General features: G+C 34.4%; 1 protein-coding gene across 1 annotated transcript in view; it reads right to left on the bottom strand.

Moving 5' to 3' along the window:
• Positions 1-527: 527 nt before the first annotated feature.
• The window catches only part of ZW10 (zw10 kinetochore protein), a 35,138-nt gene continuing 11,853 nt past the window's right edge, over positions 528-23,812 (bottom strand). The window contains exons 8-16 of the mRNA XM_090265956.1: positions 16,927-17,090; positions 16,208-16,390; positions 12,764-13,002; positions 8,246-8,317; positions 6,014-6,183; positions 5,034-5,164; positions 4,437-4,568; positions 3,484-3,686; positions 528-1,104 (exon numbers count right to left, since the gene is read on the bottom strand). Of these exons, the coding sequence (XP_090122082.1) occupies positions 984-1,104; positions 3,484-3,686; positions 4,437-4,568; positions 5,034-5,164; positions 6,014-6,183; positions 8,246-8,317; positions 12,764-13,002; positions 16,208-16,390; positions 16,927-17,090 (1,415 nt within the window). The 3' untranslated portion in view covers positions 528-983. The remainder of the gene's footprint in view (positions 1,105-3,483; positions 3,687-4,436; positions 4,569-5,033; positions 5,165-6,013; positions 6,184-8,245; positions 8,318-12,763; positions 13,003-16,207; positions 16,391-16,926; positions 17,091-23,812) is intronic.

Below are 23,812 nucleotides of genomic sequence, written 5' to 3' on the forward strand. Positions count from 1 at the left end.
AACAGGGTGGGAACTGACTGTGGGAGAGGGGTGGGGGTGGGTGAGCAGGGCGGAGCAATGGGGGGGAATGGGACAACTGTAATAGAACAATAAAAATAAATAAAGAAGAAAGTACCAGTTATAAAATTAGTCAAGGGGACCTAAAGTACATCACATAGAATATAGTCAATAATATTAATAACTACATATGATGTTACATGGGTACTAAACTTATGGGGAAGAGCACTTTGAAAGATATGTGTTTAATCAACTATGTTGTACACCTAAAACTAATATAATATTGTACATCAACTGTAATTATAAAATAAAAATATTTGAAAAATAGAATTTAGTTCAAATAGAGAAAATGTCAAAAATTTATACTAAAAGTCCTAGGAGTCCTAGGCATTCTGAGAAATTATCAGGTAGTGTTATGAAGAAAGAAGATAAAAAGTTTGTGAGGATTCTGTCAATAAAAGAATGACATAGAACATAAGAAAAATTGGTCTCTTTTGTCAAAGTTCCGATGTTATTAAAGACACTCACCCTTCAAAGTATTATTTATTGGAAAGGAATTTTAAAGGAATTCTTATTAGTTACTACAAGGCCAAATATAGTTCCCTACCTCCCAAAATATATTTCCCATTTGTTCACAAATCTCCTGGATTCCCTGATTGAAGGCCAAGGCCTACATTTACAATTAATACAATTCCCAGAGGATACTGGAAGCAAATGAAACAATGCAGCCCCACATTTCTTATCAAGATGCGTAGCCAGAAAGTCAACAGACTAAGGTGCTTCAACTTGACATCTTATCTTAACATCCAACTCTTTTAACAAAGCCTCATATAGGCCACAAGGTAAGGCGTTCTTAGGTGAAATTGAACTTCCATTATTTAAAGGTTCACCAAACCAATGGGTGATTCCAAGAAGTCTTTAAAGAAGTAATTATGCCATGAGAGGAATCCACATAGTCAAGACATGGCTTTCTTAGGAATATTGAACTATTTAATCTTAGCAAGGGCAGCTGCTCTTCTTTCTGTATTCTGGAACAAGGCACGAATTAAAGCTTTTACTTCACTGGAAGAGAATGCAGCTGCCAAGGGTCCTTTTCCATCTGCCCACCTGCAAAATAAAAGGTAAAATTCTATTTCCTATTATGTCTCTGAGTATAAGCAACATTTAAAAATCACTTATTTGATCCCAAATGCTTTTAAAAATAGCAATAAAACAAATCCTGGCATCCTTCCGCTTCTTTATGGGTCTATCACTCATTCTCTTTAACCTCTTCTGCTTCTTGGCTGCATTTTGGTATCAGCACAGACAAATAAAGAGACCAAGTTAGGAAGATAAGACTATTCTCCCTGATTACTATACTCACTAAGCCCTGTTTAAACTCGATAATCATGACCACATCTTTATATGTTACATAGAGTACTGGGATTTGTAGCTACTTTAAAAAATGAACCACAGACAATAAATTTCAACTGACAAAGAACTGGTATAAAAAATATATAGAGAACTCCCATAAATAAATAAGGAAATCACAAACAACCCATTAGAATAAAGGGCAAAAAATATGAACAGGCATTTTACAAAAGAAGAAAAATGAATGCTCAATAAATTCATCAGAATTTAGGGAAATGTAAATTACAATGACAGTGAGCGAAAGTCACACCAATTAGCAAAAATTTAAAGTCTGATAATAATAAGACTGGTATAAATGTGAAGCAACAGGATAAATTATGAAATACCTGCATAATGGAATATGATGCAGCAGTGAAAATGAACTGCAGTTACATACACCATTGTGAATGAATTTCTAAAACATAATACTGAAAAAAGACCCAAGTTATAGAAGATTCCACTTATAACAAGTTCAAAAACAGGCAAGTCTAAACTTTATACTGTTTAGGAATATGTGCAAATGTGGTAAAACTATAAAGAAAGACGACTCAAGACAAAAAATTCAAGATAATGGTTATCTCTAATTGGGGAGCATTTGGAGAGTACACAGGGGTCTTCAAAGGTACTGGTAATATTTTTCTTAAGCTGGATAATAGGTATATGAACATTTACTCTTTTTATTTAAACTCTGAGTATATGTTATATATACCATACTCTTTGATATGCATATTTTATAATTTTAAAATGTTTAAACTACACAACTGGAGGTAGTTTCTTTGGTTAAAAATTTTTTTCAATTAGTTATTATCCTTATATTTAATGACATCTCTAGAAGAAAAAAATTATCCTAGACAGAAAAGAAAAAGCAGCTAAGATATACCAGTATTATAATTTTTCTCATAACAAGAAATTAATGATCATTCTTAGGCTGTAAGAGGCCCCTTTAACAGCAAAAGAAAAGTTATCTGCTGTCCTCTGCTGTTTTACCTAAAGATGTCTCTTATTACCCAATAAGACTTGTAAATAACAAATAAATAAAACAAACTTTGAACTAAATGTAAGTTATAAATATTCTTATATGATTTTTTTCAAGTAGAAATTTCATTTATATTGTTTTAGAAAAGATAGTATTTGCTGAGAAAAATTCAGACCTATCTAGATCTAATATAATTGAGGATCTGTTAATAAACCAAACCAAAGCAGATAAACAAGTAGCTATAGGGATGGAGATGGACCTTAAAGCCTATTTCCCTATGCAAGGGGTAATACTGGTTAATAAACTACCAAGATAATAAAGACCTCTCAGGATGTGTGGAGGTATAACTAACCCATATCTATTCTGTTTTGTGTAGTATAGATGACCTCCACACACTCAGTATGATATGATACAGACAGCAATGTTAACTGATGGTGGTGAGAGAAAACATCATCTACTATGTGTATGATGCTTAATCGCTAAACCTACTGTACTCTCTGCAGAAAAACTGCTGTTCAGACATTGGTTTGAGGTTGAATAATACAAATAAAAAGTCACTTCTCTGTTAACAAGTCAGAGCCAATGTTAAAATGTATTCACTGTTGGTTAAAATGGGCAAAAATTTCCATCTAGGTGTCAGAAGTGTACTTCTTACAAATCCAAGATCACTTGTACAGTATCCCAAAGCAACATGTTCAAGGCCACAATCATATGAAACAAGAAGTCTTATTTCACATGATGGTCTATGCACACCATGATGGATAACGCAAGGGCCCCAACCACTACTAGTCAATATAAAACTTTCCTGGGCAACATTAAGAAATAGAGAATAATAATAGTATAATAACTATACATGGTATCAGGTGGGTAATAGACTTAATCAGGAAGATAACTTTGTAAATTATACAAATGTCTGATCACTATGTTGTACACCTGAAACTAGTATAAAATTGTCAATTGTAATTTGAAAATTTTTTAAATATTAAATATATAAATAAAAATAATCTCCTCATGCAAGGAAGGAAGGAAGAAAGGGAGGGAAAAAGAAAGAGGGGCCAAGTATTGCTATTAATGGTACTAATACTCTCTGTATCTGTGAAAAGAGATACACCTCTACCCACCGATCCCCAATTTCTTGCAGGCTGGCCTGTAACATCATCATCAGTTCTTTGAATGACATCCATTTTGGCACATAGACTGGAACTTCTTCTTGATATTTCTTGTTCTCGCTTTCTTCAGACAGAGGTGCAAATACTTGAGGTCCTTCATCCATCACTGTTTTGCATAAGGAATATAATCTATCACCATCTTCAGTAGAGATGTCCTGGTTTTGCACAAATGGAACACAAGAGAACAGAATTGGGCCAGCTTAGTAGCAAGGAAAGGGCATATCTTGGTGCATGTTGTTTAGGCATTCGGCTACAGCAAAATGTTTTCCAAACAATGCAGTACATCTAACTAGACATTAAATTTCATCAACTCTCTGGTAATACTACTAAAACTAGAATGACACAAAATATGTTTCAACAGATTGTTTTTAATTTAGTTTGCCTACATGAAAGGGCCCATTTCTCCAGTAGAATGCAGCACAGCTTGCTGCAAAGCAAGGGATGTTATTACAAATAAGGGTTTAGTCAATCAATCCTTTAGAGGCATGAGATGGACCACACTTATTATCCCAACTGCAGGAGTGTGTTAGAAAAGTGGTATCTGCATGAGGCTGCATTTCACATTACTAAATTAAATTATTTAATTCACTTGCAAATTAAATAAATATATAACTTCATACTTTACAATCCTAGGACTACCTAGTTTCCAACCTCCTCATTCACAAAGAGTAGTATAATCCTACTTTCTTATATAGATATAAAAGATAGAAATTACCAAGTCTCTAGAGCAAGACAGAATTAAGACAAAACTAAAAAAAAAAAAAAATGAAAGTATAATGAGTTAGACATAAAACATGAACAATTTCTTCTACCATCTATATTGACTAAAAATGAGACTTCAACAAAAAGTAAAGTGACAATCTGGGACAAGAACTGGGACAAGTGAGGCATCTAATGGCTCTTACCTCTAGGGCAGTGATTCTGCCAACAATCTCAGAAATTGCTGTATTGAGTAAAGTCCCCATAGCCTTGCAATATATATTCACTGGCAGGACATCCTGCCACACAAGTCCAAGTCTCTTCAGTTGATGCAGAACCTGTCAGAAGAACACAGCTATTTACATAGAAGAGAAATTTTGGCAACTTCTTTCCAGACTTATATTCATGTTTATGAATGTGATACGCCTGATACATGAAAAACAGGCTTATCCTGAGGACGGGAAAAACTGCACTAGAAGAATAAATCATGTAGGACAGAGTAGCATTAAGATGAAAGTTAATATTTCAGATTTCCTAAACCGAAGTTCACAGGTTAAATATTTACTGTGACAGACTCAATGACTTGTCACAATGGTGAAGTGATGAAAAGGTAGCTTCCTAATGGTTTGGTCAGGCAGGGGAAGGGAAAGATGGTAAATGTGACGGTAACGCACCCAGATTTTCCAATGGGGGTTGTGTGGAATCTGCTGAGCTACCCATTACATATTTTTTGCTGTTTAAAAAGCAAAGGGGGAACTTCTAAAGATAAAGTACAAATTCCAGAGCTAGCAAAAGTCTCCCACCTGACGGACTGCTTTAGTTGCTGCAGAATAGTTCTCTTCATCATCCATGTTTGAAAAGTTTCTAGCACTTGATAATCTTTCCAGAAGTTCTCCTTTTTGTGCCCGCATTTGGGCCAAAAAACACTCTGTCCCTATGATGAGAAATAAGAATAAAGAATTCTATAAGTTACTCAATTACACACTGTAAAACTAGAGTGAAAGAGGAGAGAAGCATGTACCATGCATCTGTTCTTACTTAAAAACACTTGTTTGCTAAATAACATTTTAAAGCTACCCTAAGGTTACTAGAAACAACACTTCTAACACATTATCTAGTTCCTCCAAACCCATCCTCAGGATAATAAGTCTTTCCAAATAAGTTTGTCCAGAGTCAGATACGAAAAAATTACTTATATAGAATAAGCAGATACTTATTTTTCTGATAGATCTATACCATCTATGGGAAAAGTCAGGTAAAAAGCTAAGTGAATTATACAGTCTCTGCTTTTCTTAGGCAATCATTATAGTAAACATATTGATATACTCCACATTTCATTTCTTCTGATTTTTAATAATCCCAATAAAGTTAAGAGAGGTATAAGAGGAGGGAGCTGTTTTGTATTTTTTTTGCAAAATAATAAGCACTGACATTAGTAAGCTCTTACCAGAAATGCTAATAGAACTGTCACAATACAAATCTTATCATTTGTCATTCTACTGACATAACTCTGATTTGGTGAATTCACTGCACACCAGCAATGCAGTCTTGAACTCTAATGTACCATGAAATCATGTCATGAAAAAGAAATGCTTCCACAAAGGCTGCATTCACTTTATAAAATTAAATACCTAGGAACACCTGCAAATTAAATGCCCTCCTACTTTCCAATATAGCTCAGGACCACCACCTAATTTTAACTGCCTCATTCATAAATTACACAGACACCAGGCTGAGAAGCTGCATAATCAATATGCTTTACTAAATTTAAGGTATCAGTTACCAAGTCTCCTGAAGCCAGGTACAAGATCCACAAAAGTAGTAGTGCCGTCGCAAAGAATGGGGGCAAGACGTAATCTGAACTGATGCCCGAGGGTCAGCAAGTGATGAGCAATATACATGCAGTTGTTGTGGTGAATGGCAGCCAACTGGGGTAGTTTCTGAAGGGTCTCCCTAGTATAGGAGGAGGGATAGAAAAAAAGAAAGAAATCACCTGTTATTAAGGTTGAAGTTGATGAAGTTACTGGTCTTATAATTATTTCTAGGCTTTAATCATTGTCTACTGTATAAATGCTGGACATAAAAAGATATAATCTCAATCACTCCCACTCACTTCAATCAGAGAGAAGTTCTTCTGCCTGAATGTGACCTTATCCTGTAAAACTATCCCAGTGATTAACAAGAAAGAGTAAGGGAATTAAGATGTTTACCTTCATTAACTCTTTGTATTGGAAGCCTAGCATAGCTATACATAATAAATCCCTTAAAATTTATCTCTGACCAGTCTCTAGAAATACAGATTTACTTCCCCCTTTTCCAAATTCCCATTTCATTTATACAATGAATCACTTAACTATTTTCTAATTTACTAGCTTTCAAAGCTGGCTACAGATTAGAGTCACCTGGGAAATTTAAAATAGATACAGGTTTAGACTTCACCCCATACAAATTAAAACACCACCTCTGAGTGAAGCCAGGGCATTTAAGTTTTAAATCTTCCAAGGTAATTTTACTTTCCATACAAAATCAAAAATCACTGCTCTAAATCTTTCACACATATTAGTCTCCCTACCCAGCTTGGGAAGAGATCTTATGTTTCTGCTCTATATCCTCTAGCAGTCTTTCAACTAATACTTCCTAGTTTGCTGATTTAATTAATGTCAGGCTAAATATACAAAGTCAAAAACTAACAATCTAAGACAGTTGTCCTCATTTTGAGCTACAGATCAGAATAATTTATAAAGCTTCAAAAAACCACAAATGTGTGGGTCTTTAATCAGACCTATAAATCAAAATCTCTAGGGCTAGGACCTACACAAATATATATATTCTTAAAGCTTCATAAGCAATTCTAAAATACTGACAAAGCTAAGAACTCTAGTCTAAAACAGTCGCTCTCACTGTGAGGTCCCCTGGTAATCAACATCAGCAACTCCTGTAAATCTGTTTAAAATTCCAGGCTTTATCCCAGTCCTACTGTATCAAGAAATCTTGGGCACAGGATCTAGCTATCTGTATTTTATCGAGACTTCCTGGTAATTATGATGCACACTCAAGTTTGTAAACCACTGGTTCAGCACAAAGTTCCTAGATCATACAAAAGTAAATCTAACTTCACACCAGTGTAAAAAATGTTTCTAAGCATGGAACTCCTAAGCCAACATATCTCCAAGGACATGGCTATTAGCTGACCCAAAGATGTTTTCCCATTTTCTTTACTTGACTAAGTAGAAAGTGAAATAAAAAATTTAAACCACAGCAAAGAAAATATAAATAAAAATAAGGTTCACAATAAATAAATTTTATTTTACAACAAAAACAACAGATGGGCCTATTTAAAAACATCTCAAATGTTGAAAAACCTGAACTAAAAATACCACAAATAATAAACAAATTTTTTTCTTTGAAACCAGAATCCTCGATTAAGGAATAGCTTTGCTGACATAATATTTAAAACATTTATGAAAGACGTTCAAAACACTTAATGTGGCTAACAGAGAGAGTTCCTGGAGGCTTAAAAGTTATGAGTAACTTTTCAGATTAATATTAAAAGAAGCTTTTAAAATCCAGGACATTAAGTAAATACAGCCTAAGATAGCTAAGAAGAGTGGATGATCATATTTGACAGTTAAATGGCAATCCCTTGTGGTATTAAGTCTGCAAAGCCAAAAGAAAATGTAATGTTTACTAGAAAACAATATGGAGTGATGGCCTTTTGCTTTATAACCAAGTGAAGCAGATCTGAAAACATCTACAATCAAAAACAGGGTAAAGTTCTTTGGAGTTTTTAAATTTCCATCACCCATTATATTGTAACATTATAATACCCTTATTAACTTATTAATAAATGATCTGCGTCCTTTAAACATGTATCTTAAATGGTTTACTGCATTTCATTATAAAAATTTTAGTAACCAAAATATCTGTTGGGAATATAAGATAATTGGTTTTAACCTGACTAACAAACATTTTAGACATACAATATTATACAGAAATAAGATACAGTGGCACTTACTTATGATATGTTGGTACGACATCATGGAACAAATGGAAGATATTCCTCACGGAGTAGAAAAGTTGAACAGCACTAAGAAGAAAACAGTTTCAACAGAAATGCATAAGGATATACTGGAAATGAGAAAAAAATTCAAACTAAGTGTACCTTAAGTGAGAGTCATCAGCCAGAACTATAATTTGAGAGAATACCTGCGTTGGTCATTGCTGAAAACACCATTAATGTAGATGGAAATATAATCGCAGCCAGTATTTACTAACTAGGTTGCAGTCCAAAAAACTTGGATCCCTTAATAATTTTAAGAATATAGCAGCATTTAACCCAAAGCCTTTTTTCCATTTATCAATTTGTTTTCTGGCAGTACCCAGAGCATCCCTTTCAGTAACAAACGGAGCTAAGCCTCAAGCAAATGTTACCTACTCGCTTATGCACTCTGCAAAGGGCAAGGTATCAATAAAGGCATTCACTTGGTTCTTTCAGAATCAGTCTGACTTTCAGCTTTCACCTTTCTCCTTCCTACCTCAATGCCAGGAGATGAATCAACATTTCTAGAATAGAATCTAACCTCAAGCGTTTTTGCCCCTTAATAGCTGGCCTTAGAATACCTAAAGATTATTATTAAAATGCACTTAGAAAGAGCAAATATAAGGTTTATGTACTTCTACATAGGAGTATCTTAAACTCTGTACCTTGAATACATCACAGGAATTCCACAAACATTTAAGAAAATAAGTTATGGTTACTAGACTCCAAAATGCTGTTACTACCTGATTACTATCATACCTGATTATTTCATTATATTTGTGCTGCATATGTTGCTCTTTGAGGTTTAATGATAAAGAAGTGGGTTACTGCAGTGTAGTTGTTTTTGTCCTGCTAAAAACTATTTCTTTAGTGAAAGAAAGCCCATAGACATTCATTAGACAAAAATATTGCTGTATGTTCTGTATTCTCAAATAATTTAGAAAATATTGTCTTGTATCCCTAACTTCTGATCTGGTATATTTCAGGTGAATGCCATGTGAAGAAATAGTCACTCCTATATATATTTTGCCAGGAGTATATATTTCTTTTGTATGTATTTTTCTTCCTACTTTTATTTAAAACTGGGTAGACCTGTGGATATAATGATTCATTCGAGTCATATAAGTATTTTGGTAAACATGTTCTTTCAAGAACAGAATAAAATAAAGGGGTTTGTTTACATTTGGAGGTAAAAACTGAAATGCTGGTGAAGATGCAATTCGATTAAGTCCAGCCCTAACTGAAAGTGTTGTCTGAAAAACTGCTACATATAGATACAAACTAAAGAGGCTTTATGTAAATCCGTTCATATAGATACAAACTAAAGAGGCTTTTGTAAATCCTTCTGCAATCAACTAGAGCTACAGCCTGCCATTTTCTCCTCAATTTAGTCTAGGAGTAGGAAGGAGTTTACATGAAGAGATTCAGTAGATGTGGAATCGAGTTTGGGGTGATCTTTGGTACATTCCCTTCTTTTCTTTCTAACTTTGGCTGTCCCACAAACTATTAGTACTTTAGAAAATAAATACTTAAAACATAAATTAATTAAGGCCCTGGATGCGTAGCTCAGTTGGTCAGGGCGTTGCCACAGTACACAATGTTGCGGGTTCAAGCCCCAGTCAGGGCACCTTTAAGAATCAATCAATGAGACTTCCAGCCAAGATGGAGGTCTAGACAGAAACACTGCATCTCACTCCACAACTAAGAAGGAATACAACTATCTCAAAACTAGAGACAAGAAGAAGTTCCAAAAACTGAGTTGGATGGAAGTCCAACAAACAAAGATATAAAGAATAAATACTCATCCAGACAGGCAGGAGGGGTGGAGCCGGGGTGGAGAGGACAAGGTGTAGGGGCAGCAGCGGAGGCGGCAGCCGCAGCAGGTCAGCAGAAAGCGCAGTCACACATTTTAAAAAGTAGGGGGGAACACCAGGGGAGTGCTTCCAGTCCCAGACCAGACTGTGCAGCTAAGGTTCCAGCACTGGGGAAAATAAAGCCTCATTACTTCTGACTGTGCAAACCAGTGGGGTTTGGAGTCAAGGAAGAAACTGCTGGTCTCTCAGCAGAGTCCACTTGTCTAAAGGGCTCCCATGGTCCTAGAACATCCACAGACCCACCTACCCTGGGAACGACAGCCAGAGCAACAGCTAGAAGAGCTCCAGTCCCACACAGGAAGCAGGAGAAGTGCCTGGAAAAGGGGCAAGTGCTGAGCAAGCAGCATTGTTCCCTCTCAGACCCCTCCTACACACACAGCGCCAAAACGTGGTGAACCAGGTCACCCTGTACTCATGAATACCTAAGGCTCTGCCCCTTACAATGTAACAAGCACAACAGCTCTACCTAAGACACAAAGGCAAACAAACACAGGAGCATGTTAAGATGAGGAGACAGAGAAGTATGGCCCAAAAGAGGGAACGGATCAAGGTTCCAGTGATAGAACTAACTGATGAGGAGACAGCTAACTTAACAGATGAGACAGAAAACCTAACAGATGAAGAGTTCAAAACACTGGTAATAAAGATGCTCACAGGCCTGACAGATATGCTTGAGTATGGCAAATGCATAACGGAAGAAGTGAAGGCTATGCTAAGTGAAATGAAAGAAAATCCACACAAAACCAATGGTGAAGGGAAGGAAATCGGGGTTCAAATCAATGATTTGGAACATAAAAAAACAAAACAGGCAACCAATACAGAATGAGGAAATAAAAATTGAAAAAAAAAAGAGAGGTTTAGGAACCTCTGGGACAACTTTAAATGTGACAATATCCGAATCATAGGGGTGCCAGAAGGAAAAGAGAAAGAGCAAGAAATTGAAAGCTTATATGAAAAAATAATGAAGAAAAACTTCCCAAATTTGGCAAAGGAAATGGACATACAAGTCCAGGAAGCACAGAGAGTCCTAAACAAGCTAGACCCAAAGAGGACCACACCAAGACACATCATAAGTAAAATGTCAAAGGTCAAGATAAAGAGAGAATCTTAAAAGCAGCAAGAGAAAAGAAGAGTTACCTACAAAGGAGTGCTTATAAGACTAGCCACTGGTTTCTCAAAAGAAACTTTGCAGGCAAGAAGGGACTGACAAGAAGTATTCAAAGTGATGTAAAGCTAGGACCTACAACCAAGATTCCTCTATCCAGCAAAGCTATCATTTAGAATGGAAGGGCAGATAAAATCCTTCCCAGACAAGGTAAAGCTAAACGAGTTTATAATCACCAAGCCATTATTATATGAACTGTTAAAGGGACTTATTAAGAAAAAGATCAAAACTATGAACATTAAAATGACAACAAACTCACAACTATCAACAACTGAATCTAAAAAATAAAATCCGACTAAGGAAACCAGAATAGGAACAGAATCATAGGTATGGGAATCATTTGGAGGATTATCAGCTGTGAGAGGGGAGAGGGAGAGAAATGGGGAAATGGTGCAGGGATTAAGATGCATAATTGGTTGGTATAAAATAGACAGGGGCAAGTTACAAATAATATAGGAAAGGGTGAAGCCAAAAAACTTATATGCACGACCCACAGACATGAACTAAGGGGGTTGGGATTGCTGGAGGAAAGGAGAGTACTAGGCAGAGGGGAGCAAAGGGAAAAGCAATTGGGACAACTGTAACAACATAGTCAATAAAAGGTACTTAAAAAAGAAAAGAATCAATGAATGCATAAATAAGCAGAAAAACAAATCAATGTTTCTCTTTCTCTTTCTCCCTCTCCCCCTCCTTCCTCTCTCTCTCTCTAAAATAAATTTCTTTACATGTAAATTAACCCTTTGAGTGCCATGCATAATTCAACATTTGGATCAACATGAGAAAGAGTTATATCAATATATAACCTAAGGTGCAAAAAAGAGAACAAAACATAAAATACGAATTATCCCATTGTTACTTACATTTATAGCCATCGAAAAAAGAGTCGCTGGGAGCAATGCTGGCACTTTTGGGAAAATTTGTCAGCGTCGCTCATAGAGAGACATTGGCACTCAAAGGGTTAATTAGGGCCTAGATTTCAAAAGGTTTAAAAAAAAGTTAAGCTAAAAGGCTAGAGCAGGCTGGAGTAGATGGTACAACTACCACTATTACCACTACTATCAACAATAAAAAACGTGAATATTAATCATTTTCCAAGTGGTATTCTAAGTTCCTTATACATGCTTTCTCATGTAATCATTCAATACAAGTAAAAAATAAACAAAAATTAAAGAGCTTTTTTTGTTAAAATATAATTAACAATTTTTAACGTCAAAGAAACCCTAGTCTATCCATATACATGCTTCTATTTCTTATAGCTTGCTGTAAGATGTGTTACTGTAAAGAAAAGTTAATTACCAATAAATATCTGTGTGCTGTGCTGTTTTTTTAGGAAAAAAATACTAACTAATGGGATAAGAAAACCCAAATGATTCTAGCTAGTTTTCTAAATAAATGTCAGTTTAGATATCCATTTAACCAAGGTGTTGCCATTTTCACACAACTCAGAACTCTTACCATTGATCACTGCTGGTTGTTGCCTCTAGTAAAGTCTGATAGGCAAGTTCCATTAATTTCTTCACAGATTCACTGATACGGCATGTGGGCAAAGAAAAGGAATGTTGGTCCAATGTATTTTCAGGCTGTAAATTCACCACTTCATTGTACTGAGTTGTGGACACTTTCTGTACTTGTAGCTTGTCATCCTCATCAGGGGTGGGTAAGTCAGGCACACTAATCTTAGAATCAGGAGTAATCTAAGATTCAAACACAGAAATGTAGAAAACACACTATCCCCAGAATAATTCAAATGTAAGCATACAGTGAGGAATAGGATACTGGTTGCTTTCACGATGACAAAGCTGTGGCTCTACAGGGTATTTAGAAGATGTGAATGTATATGGTAGTATTTCCATGATTGCTCAGTCTTGGGTTGAGAGCATGCCACAAGAAATAAGCAATCTACTATTTACTACAATTCTTTCAATTCTTCAGTGCACTCCTAATCTAGGTGAAAATAGCAAAGCTGTGAAACGGGACCAAAGTTTCAGGTAAATGAAAGAGCCTTCAAAATCACCTTTCTCAGACTAAACTATTAGATTACTGCAAACCAGTACGATTTTGCATTCTTGAAATTAAACAAATCATTTCTCACCAGGAATGAGTTGGTTTAGTCAAAGAAATAACTCATTAAGGCTATCCTTCAGCATATCTTCCCCTTTAAAATTCCAAATCAAAACAAAAACAGCCTCCCTAATATTTATACAGAATGAAAATTCCCAGACTTAGACAAGACTAAAGGAAATAACATTTGGCTGCCAGTCTGGACACATCAGTGATATTTTTTTACTCTAACTTTTGACAAAATCATTTAAACTCTCTGGACATCAATTTTTTCATTGTACAAGGAAGAGAAATTGTACTGCAATAACGGTTTCAAACCTTGCTCCTTAAAGATGTCTCATGGGCCAAAAAAAAAAAGAGATCAAGCAGGTAGAAGCAGCAGGTTCCCTAACCCCAATGCAAGAAGTGCGGCTCTGCTCTGCACATACTGGACCTCTAAAGAAAATTTATGATAGAAAAAGTTCAATTTAATAAAAATGTTTAAGTCATTAGACTTGCCTTCCTAATCTGTAAAATGGCATAATATCTACTTCATAGAAATGTTATCAGGTTTAAATAAGAATATAAATGTCAGGGACCTGGCAGTCAAAATTATGGCTAAGATTAGAATGCAGAAGAAAAAATATAATTTTAGAGATGATTAAAAAAATGCTAATGTTTGTCTGAAAACTAGTGAACCCAGAATACACGACTCAAAATAATGACTTCACAAGGAGGGTGAGAGAAGCTCTAGATGGAGGAATGTAAGATCTAATATACCTGTCAGGCTAAAATGTAAAAACAAAACAAACAATAACAAAACACAACTAGATCTTTTGCAAAAATAGTGGGTACATATAGGGAACTGTTTTAGAGACAATGTAGATGAAGATTATGACAGGCAATTGAAATTTAAATAATTTACGAAAAAAGGAAGACAAGCTTTTCAAGGTTGCAGTTAAAATATCTAATTCCAGGGTCTAAATGCCAAGAAAAAGAACCATGTTAGAATCTCGAGGAAAGGTTTTCTACTCAGAACAATTTTTGCCCTCTGGGAAACACTTGGCAATATCTGGAGACATTTTAGGTTATCACAACTGGGAGAGTTGCTACTGGCATCCTTGAGAAGGTTAGGGATGCTACTAAATACTAAACATCCCCCCACAGCAAAGAATTATCTGGTCCCAAATATCAATAGTGTCTCTGTTGAGAAACCCTGATCTAGAAGAAGCTAATTATTAGATTTTGGGTACTTGGAAAAAAATGTAGTTTTACAGAAAGTCAGAATTAGTTAAATACAGAGCTCAAAAATTATCTAGTTCAATTCTGTCATGTTATTGAAGAAGAAAATGAGGTCCAACAAGGCTAAAATATTTAGCTCCGAGTCACAGAGCAATACAGCAACTATTCTATTTACATCAAGGAGTTATGAGAGAGGCAAGTGGGATATATATTAATTAATTTACCAAATACTTACTGAGCACTAAGCACATAGTAGTATGCACCAGGTATTTTCTTGGTGCTGGAGATACACAGTAAAGAAAAAACCCAAACCCTGCCCTTATGGAGCTTATTTTCTAAAGAGGGAGAAACAATAAATAATTCATAGAGAATGTTCACTGATAAGTGATAGGAAGAAAAATAAAGCAAGGAAAGAATACAGGAAATAGGGAGAGGTCACAATTTTAAGAGTGGTCAGGAAAGGAAGCAAATGTTGTATGACTTATGGTAAAAATGTTCCAAGCAGAGGGAACAAGCAGTTGAAAGGTTTCGCAATCTAGTGGTCCCAGCAAATTCAGGGAACAGCAATGACAGAAGAAGAATATGACAGGACACAGAGTCAGAGAGGCAATGGGGGGACAGCTCCTGTAAGGCCTTATAGGCTACTGTAAGGCTACTGGATCTTTCTCTAAGACAGGAAGCCACTGGATTTTATGCAGAAGAGCGACATAATCAAGTGATACTTATGTTAAAAAAAAACCCACAACACAATTCCTGGTAATAAGTAGATTTCAACCCAACTCTCTTAACAATCCAAAATTACTTCAAAATGTGTTAATATCTATGCCCTCAAATGGCTAAATATTGCGCTGAAGTGGACACAGTACCAGGGTACCCCAAGAAAAATGGGAGGAAGGCAGTGAAGGGATAGAGGGACAAAGAGCCTAGTACCTGCAGAGAGAGAAGAAAAATGGCTGAAATTTTCTAGTAAGAGATTACCTTAGTCTATGTGTTGCCTTAATCTCATAATACCTTACATTTACCAAATATTATTTTACATATGTAAGATACAAAAAGAAAAAAAGAACAGAATACACAGAATTATAAGATCAAAGGAGTAAATTTGTCTCAATGAAAATTAATTAGCCCATAAACTTCACAGATAATTTGTTTACACTCTAAACAGATCACATCTTTTTGTTTTATTATTTTAACTTCACAACTAGTGCCTCTATTAACTTAAAAGATGAAATCAACATTTTCACAATAGGATATAATCTCTGGACAAAAAGAAAACCTAATCATACGTGTCAAAAAACTGTGTACTAAAAATTCCAGTAAAAAATTTGAGAAAAACCTATAGGTTGACATAATATCTAATTTCAACAAAAGTAATCCTTTACATTTATGTAGACTTTTTCAATTTATACAATGCTTTCATGTGCATTATCTGGACTTCATAATACCCTATGAAAAAGGTAAGTATTAGGACCACTTTAAGGGTGAGAAAACTAATATTCAGAAGATTAATAACTCCCTCAGTGAACTCAGCAATTGTCATGCTCTTCCAGTCTACCATACTCGCCTCAAAAATAAGTTGCTTCCTGAACGTAATGTAATATACTACAACTCCAATACCTTCACAGTGTTGTGAATTTCAGAGGTCATTAGGTTTCTAGCCTCCACAATCACATCCTGACACTTCTTGTTGGCAAAATGAGAATTGATGTTACGAGCATATTTCAGCAAATCAGTAGTATCTCCTTTTAAAAACTTCATCTCCTTTAAGGCATTTTCAAATTCTTCAGTGGATTGTATGATCTGAGAAAAACAAGGAAAAAAATTATATGCTTATCATCCATTTTAATATTAAAATGTCAAATCCAATGTATAGAAAAGAACAAGGACTAGCTGGTCATGTAAGTTTCAGGACAAACCAGCAATTACCAGGTATAAAATGATTATAAATTTTTCCTGCCTTAAATTCATTACAGAGAGTATCTTGGTAAAGGTACGAAGACCTTGAAAAATAAATATACTTATGTTAGTGTTCAAGGAAACACTAAAAAGAAACAAAAAAGTAAAGTGTCACATAGTAACTACTATAGCTGATACAAGTATAAATAAAAAAATAACTGTTTTTCAAAACTCTCTAACTAAGGAAGATACACTTAGTAAAAGTAAGATACTTCTCAATCAGATGGTAAGAAAAAAAGTTATGGGTAATTTGCTTCTACTTCTTATTAATAATTTTCTTAAAAATGTCACTAAAGAACAAAAGATCTCAAAAAAAAAAAAAAAGACAACAATAAGAACCTACAGTCTCTTGAAACCTTCTGTGATATCTCTTCTCTTACCTCCTCATATTGCTGTAACTTGCTGCTGTTTGTTGGGATAGAATAAACCAAACAGTTTTTAATGAGGCACTCAGACAAGTCCTCCCAGATCATGTCACCAAGCATCTCAGCCAATATGATCTTAGATGTCTTTTCATTTTCTACATCAGTATTGACAGGCAAATCTGAATTCAAAAGAAAAAGTTTAAACAAGAAACCATTCACAGTCTGGATTATTCTTAAGTTAGCTAGTTTTCTAGAATTCTTTAACTGTAGGATGATGGGGAAGAAAAGAGCACAGATAATTCTACAGGTATCTTAACTGACTGTGTGGGGACAAAGCATGGCATACAATTATGATATTATTTTCACTGCTTAAATAAATCGTCTGCACTGTATTACTGTCTGTACTCCATAACAATAAGGTATTAAACCATCTACATTATAATCATCTGCTGCTAATCTACTGATCTGATTATATGACAAGCACTTAGAAGTTCTGCATATGAAGTTGGAACTAGTTTAGAATAAAATCCCAGTTCTTTAATAATAAACATACTTTTTTCATCTCTGTATAGGAAATGAGTGTTTATCCTATGTAAAAATAATAAACTTCTTACATTACAGCATATCTAGCTGAGCAAACAGAATACTTCAATACCTCTTCTATAGTAGACTTTATATGGTGGTTTTATTCAACACACTTTGAGGGAATTATAGTTAGAATATTCTATTATAAAAGAAACGTAGCCCTGGCTGGTTTGGCTCAGTACATTGAGCACCGGCTTGTGAACCAAAGGGTCGCTGGATCAATTCCCAGTGAGGGCACATGCCTGGGTTGTGGGCCAGGTCCCCAGCTGGGGGTGCACAAAAGGAAACCACACATTGATGTTTCTCTCTCTCTCCTTCTTCCTCTTTTCCTCTCTCTCTACAAATATATAATAAAATCTTTTTAAAAAGAGAAAGATAATTTTTAAAAAAAGAAATGTAACACTTATCTTCAAGATCTTCTTGGAACAAAAGTAATGCTAACCAAATATTCGATAATCATATATTGGAAATGACAATGTTTTCTGATCTCTTTGCATATGAACAAGCTAAATGTGAAGTTCCATGGAAAGAAAAAGCTAATTTGTAACCTCGCTGCACTGATACGAGAATTGATGTTGAAATCAAACCTTTTCATAATACAAATCAATATAACAGCATCATTTTTCTAACAAAACCTAAAATGCATAAGATTTTAATTACAAATTGGCTCCCCAAAATGCCAAAATAATTTAAAGAAATGTTTTAGAGTTCCAGCCAAGATGGAGGCATAGATAGACATGCTGCCTCTCTTTCCACAACTAAGAAGAAATACAACTACCTCAAAACTGAAAAAACAAAGTACGAAAAAATCAAACTGAAAGGAAATCTAACAAAGAAATAAAGAAGGACTACTCATCTAGACAGATGTGACAGCTCTACCTAAGACACAGCGGAAAACACAGAAAGCTGTTAAGTTGGAGACAGAGAAGTATGGCCCAAAAGAGGGAGCAGATCAAGGTTCTAGTAGGAGAACTGAGCAAGCAGGAGATAGCCAACCTAACATATGCAGAGTTCAAAACACTAGTGATAAAGATACAGACTTGACAGACGAGAGTAAGTACGACAGATGTGTAAGGGAAGAAATGAAGGCTATGCTAAGTGAAATGAAAGAAAATCCACATTAAACCAGTGGTGAAGGGAAGGAAACCAGCGTTCAAATCAATTAAGTGGAACATAAGGAAGAAATAAACAGCCAACCAGTACAGAAGGAAACAAGAATTGGAAAAAATGAGGAGAGGCTTAGGAACCTCTCTGTGACGACTTTATTTATTTATTTATTTATTTGTTTTTATTTTTGGTTTTTCAATTACAGTTGTCTCCTGTTCTCCCCATTTCTCTCCCCCACCCAACCCACCCCCTCTCCCGCAATCATATCCCTCCCTGTTGTCCATGTCCATGAGTCATTTATATATGTTTTTGACTAAACCCTTCCCTTACTCTGTGACGACTTTAAATGTGCCAATATCCGAATCATAAGGGTGCCAGATGGAGAAAAGGAAAAGCAAGAAATTGAAAACTTACATGAAAAAATAATGAAGGAAAACTTTCCAGATTTGGTGAAGGAAATAGACATATAAGTCCAGGAAGCACAGAGAGTCCCAAACAAGGCAGGTAGGCCCAAGGAGGACCACACTAACACACATAATTAAAATGCTAAAGGTTAAAGATAAAGAATCTTAAAAGCAGCAAGAGAAAAGAGAGTTACCTACAAAGGGGTGCCTATAAGACTTCCAGTTGATTTCTCAAAAGAAACTTTGCAGGCAGGAAGGGACTGGCAAGAAGTATTCAAAGTAATGAAAAGCAAAGACCTACAGCCAAGATTACTCTATCCAGCAAAGCTATCATTTAGAATAAAAGGGCAGATAAAGTGCTTCCCAGACAAGGTAAAGCTAAACGAGTTAATCAAGCCATTATTTAAAATGTTAAAGGGACTTATTTTAAAAAAAGATCAAAATTATGAATTTTAAAATGACAACTCATAACTATCAGCAACTGAATCTAAAAAATAAAAACAAAAGCAAGCTAAGCAAAGAACCAGAATAGAAACAGAATCATAGGTGTGGGGATCATTTGGAGGGTTCTCAGCTGGGAGGTGAAAGGGGGAGAAATGGGGAAATAGTTCAGGGACTAAGAAGCATAGTTGGTTTATACAAAATAGACAGCGACGTTAAGAATAGTACAGGAAGGGGCAAAACCAAAGAACTTATATGCATGACCCAAAGACATGAACTAAGGGGGCAGGGGGTGGGACTGCTGAAGGGAACGGGGTACTGGGCAGAGGGGAGCAAAGGGAAAAGAAATTGAGACAACTGTAACAGCATAATCAATAAAATATACTTAAAAAATAATAAAGAAATGTTTTACTTGATAAAAAAAAAGAATTAAAATTATGTCTGGCTGATACTGATACATTTAGAGGTTTTTAAAAATTTATGCAAAACCATTTTGAATTCCATATTAATAATAGTAATTTGATACATGGGTTAGTTAATTTGCTTAATTCAGTCATAGTTTTGAAAATGATATGCTTTTGCTTCAATGTCAAATTAATTTATTTGAAAGGGAAGAGCTAAATTTATTGATGTAAGTGAGACTATTAAAAGAAAATAATTTTTTTGGTACTCGGTATAGCTACTGGAAATTTTTCAGTATGTTTGGAACAACTTGGATATAGAACCTACTTTTCCAACTGTAAATTTTATAACATCTAAATACAGATCAAGTATTTATAGAGAAAATTTGCATCTGAATTGAGATGTATTATAAGTATAAAATATCAAATTTGGAAAAGTTCATATAAAAAATGTAAAATAGGTCATTAATAATTCTTATGTTGATTATACATTGAAATGATATTTTGGGCTACATAAAATATATTATTAAATTATGTGTTCCTGTTTCATTTAACATTTAATGTACTCACTAGAAATTTTTAATTACATTACGTACCTTGCATTTTATTTGTATTAGACAACACTGATCTAGACCACAGACCCTAAATGCAGCTACCACATTAGTCAAGTGGTATAAGCAGCTGATCTATAAAGATTTGAATGAATATATGCATACATATCAAAGAAGAAATAGTTTGTGTAACACATAAGTGTGATCATACTATATAAACCATTTTGTACCTTCCCCCTCCTTAAGAATGTATCATAAATATTTCACCAAACTATTTCCCATAGCTAATGATGTAATGGCATGCTGGCATAATGAATTGATTGACAACTTTCTTATGCTGAACCATCTTTGCACTCCTAAAATAAACCCTTGGCCACAATGTGTCCTTTTCAAAGGTACTGTTGGATTTAATTTACTGTTTTTTATGTTTGCATTTATAAGTTACGGGTAAAATCATTCTATAGTGTTTTATTATATTATTATATTTTATATTAAGTTTATGCTGGTTTTTAAAAATTTCATTAGGGCACTTATCTTAAAAAAGGGATAAATCTTTGGTGCCTGATGGTACTCACTTTTGTGCCAAGTCTTTAACAATCCTTCAAATTTCTTCTACCATTATTTGCATGTTCAGAGTTTCTGCTTCTTGGTACATTCTAGTAATTTATACTTTCTAGAAAATCATGGCAAAAGTAAAACATGCTTGCTGTGACAAGACCAACGAACACTACTAGGGTTTATAAAGAAAAAACCCAAATTTACCCTCTCCTTTCCTTGCCCAAGTGACTAATTTTAAGTTTCGGTTCTAGTTTTCCTCTCTCAGATTCATACCAAAAACAAACAAACAAACTTGGCAACAATGCATACACACACATATGCACACACACACATTTGACATGGATGGAATTGGGTCTCACCCCCGATTCATAAAAATTGAAGCCCTAACCCCCAATATGACTGCACTTGGAGATAGGACCTAGCCTTTAAAGAAGTAATTAAGGTTAAATAAGATCATAAGGGTGGGGCCCAAACCAGTATGACTAGTGTCCTTATAGGAAAAGGAAAAAGACACCAGCAATATGCAGCGCAGAGGAAAGGCCATGTATTGATATAGCAAGAAGACGTTCTGCAAGGCAAGGGGAGAGGGCTCAGGAGAAACCAAATTGGCCAACATCTTAATTTTGAACTTTCAGCCCAGAACTGTGAGAAAATAAAGTTCTGCTGTTTAACCCACCCAGCCTGTGGTCTTTTGTTAATGGCAGCTCTAGCAAACTAATAACAATACTCATAAAATGGGCTGTTTTTAATAAAAATGCCTCATGTCACAGATTTTACACTAAACATTTATCACTTAAAAACAGATCATGGACCTCTGTTAGGTTAATATATCTACCTCTAGTTCATTTCTTTTTAATAGTTGCATAATATCCCACAGTATGGCTCAACCATTCCTCAAACAATGCACATTCCAGTGTGCAAGTGTATACACTACTCACACATATAATATTGCTATTACTTCTATACGGAATGAAAGTGTCATACCTGGGTCAAAGGAATGTATATTTTATGTTTTATTATATAGCTTCAGATTGCTTTCTAAAAAACTCACAAAAAGCAAAGTAGACTACCTTTCTAAAAATGTCTTATGTAGGTAGATCTTTTAATTCTATCAACTCTAAGGATTCTACTTTAGTGTGATTTCCACTGCCCTACTAACAAGGCCAGGCAATACGTTTTTATTAACAAACTGCCCCTTTTCTTCCATGAATTGCCTATTTATATTTTTTGGCCATTTTTCTATTATGTTTTTTTATTTTTAAAACTCCATATATTAACTCCTTGTCCATCCAATTACTGCAGATATTTTCTCCCAGTACACTACTGTCATCTAATTCTGTTTATAGTACTCTTTGCCATACAGAATTTAACATTTATATGTAGGCAAATTTGTCAATTCTTTCCTTTATGCATTTTGAGCTTCCTAATAAGACTATTCAAGACTTCTATTGTTTTATTTTTTGCATACAGGGCTTTAATTCATCTGGAATTTATTTCTGTATGAAGTATGAAGCAGGGATCTAACTTTATTTCATACAGATAAGCCAATTTTGCTAGTACCATTATTAAAGAAAATATCTGTCTCCTACACTGACATGTGACTTTAACTAAATGTTAAATTCTCATTTATTCTTGGCTCTACTTTGGACTCTTTCATTCCACTGCTCTTCTTGTGCCAAAAACAGTTTTAATTATAAAATTCACCCACTAATGTTTTTCAAAACTTTATTAGCAATACTCACAAATATATTTTTGATGTAAGTATTGAGTAATTTTTCCAGTTTGAAAAATGTATAACAGAATCTGACTGAAAATGTATTAAATTTATGTTACTTTCAAATGAATTAACAATTTTATGAAACTGTTTTCTACTCCAAGACAGCCTCCCTTTCATTCAGGTCTTACTTTATGACCCCAAGTACATTTTATGGTTTTCTTTTCATATATACTCTCCTTTCTTACTACGCTTTAAGAATTTTATAGATATTGTTGCCATTATAAATATCTTTATACTTTATACTTGATTATTACTAATTTAGAGAAAAGTTATCAATTTTTATATGTTTATATTGTATCTAGACAACTTAGTAAATTTCTTAATTATAAAAGTTTTAGTAGTCTTTTGGTTTTCTAGTTATATATCATTTACAAGATAATTCCTTCATTTTAATATTCATACTCATTTTACTTTCTCTCCTTTACATCAGCCATAAAACCTAAAACAATGTCAAAGCATATTTATGATACTGTACATTCCTAACATAACTGATTTTAATAGAAATAGTTTTTAATCCTTTTATACAATGCTTGTTGTTGGCTTTTTAAAAGCAATTAATTTTAAAGCTCATCTTTACCTTTAAAAAAATCAATAAAGTATAACATAACTATGCAAAGTGGCCTATTATATAACTAAACAATTTACTTAATATTTTCCCTATTATTCAAGATTTCATTACTTTCCAGCATTTCAGTATTATAAGTAACACTGTGATGTACATCCTCATACATAAATGGTTTCATGTATTTCAGATTATTTCTTTAGGGCCAAATCCTAGAAGCTGAAATTCTGGTTTAAAAGATAAAACATTTTAAAGGCTTTTTATACATTTGCCAAATTCTTTTCAAATGATTTTTCATTCGCCTTTCTTAAAAGCTCCTTTGTTGCTGGTATAATGATGCTTCGTAATAAAGAAAATTTGAAAGAATTAAAGTACACATTCAAATGTAAAAGGATGGGCAAAAAAGCCTTTATGAAGTTTCAGAATAACTAAAAAATCCAAAAAAAATAAGAGTATTCCAAAAAGAACTAAGGAGTCTAAATATGATTTCAGGTTACATTTAGAGCAAGAAGATG

This window comes from Furipterus horrens, unplaced genomic scaffold (assembly GCF_987537825.1).
Source record: "Furipterus horrens unplaced genomic scaffold, mFurHor1.1.pri manual_scaffold_2, whole genome shotgun sequence".
NCBI classification, from domain to species: domain Eukaryota; kingdom Metazoa; phylum Chordata; class Mammalia; order Chiroptera; family Furipteridae; genus Furipterus; species Furipterus horrens.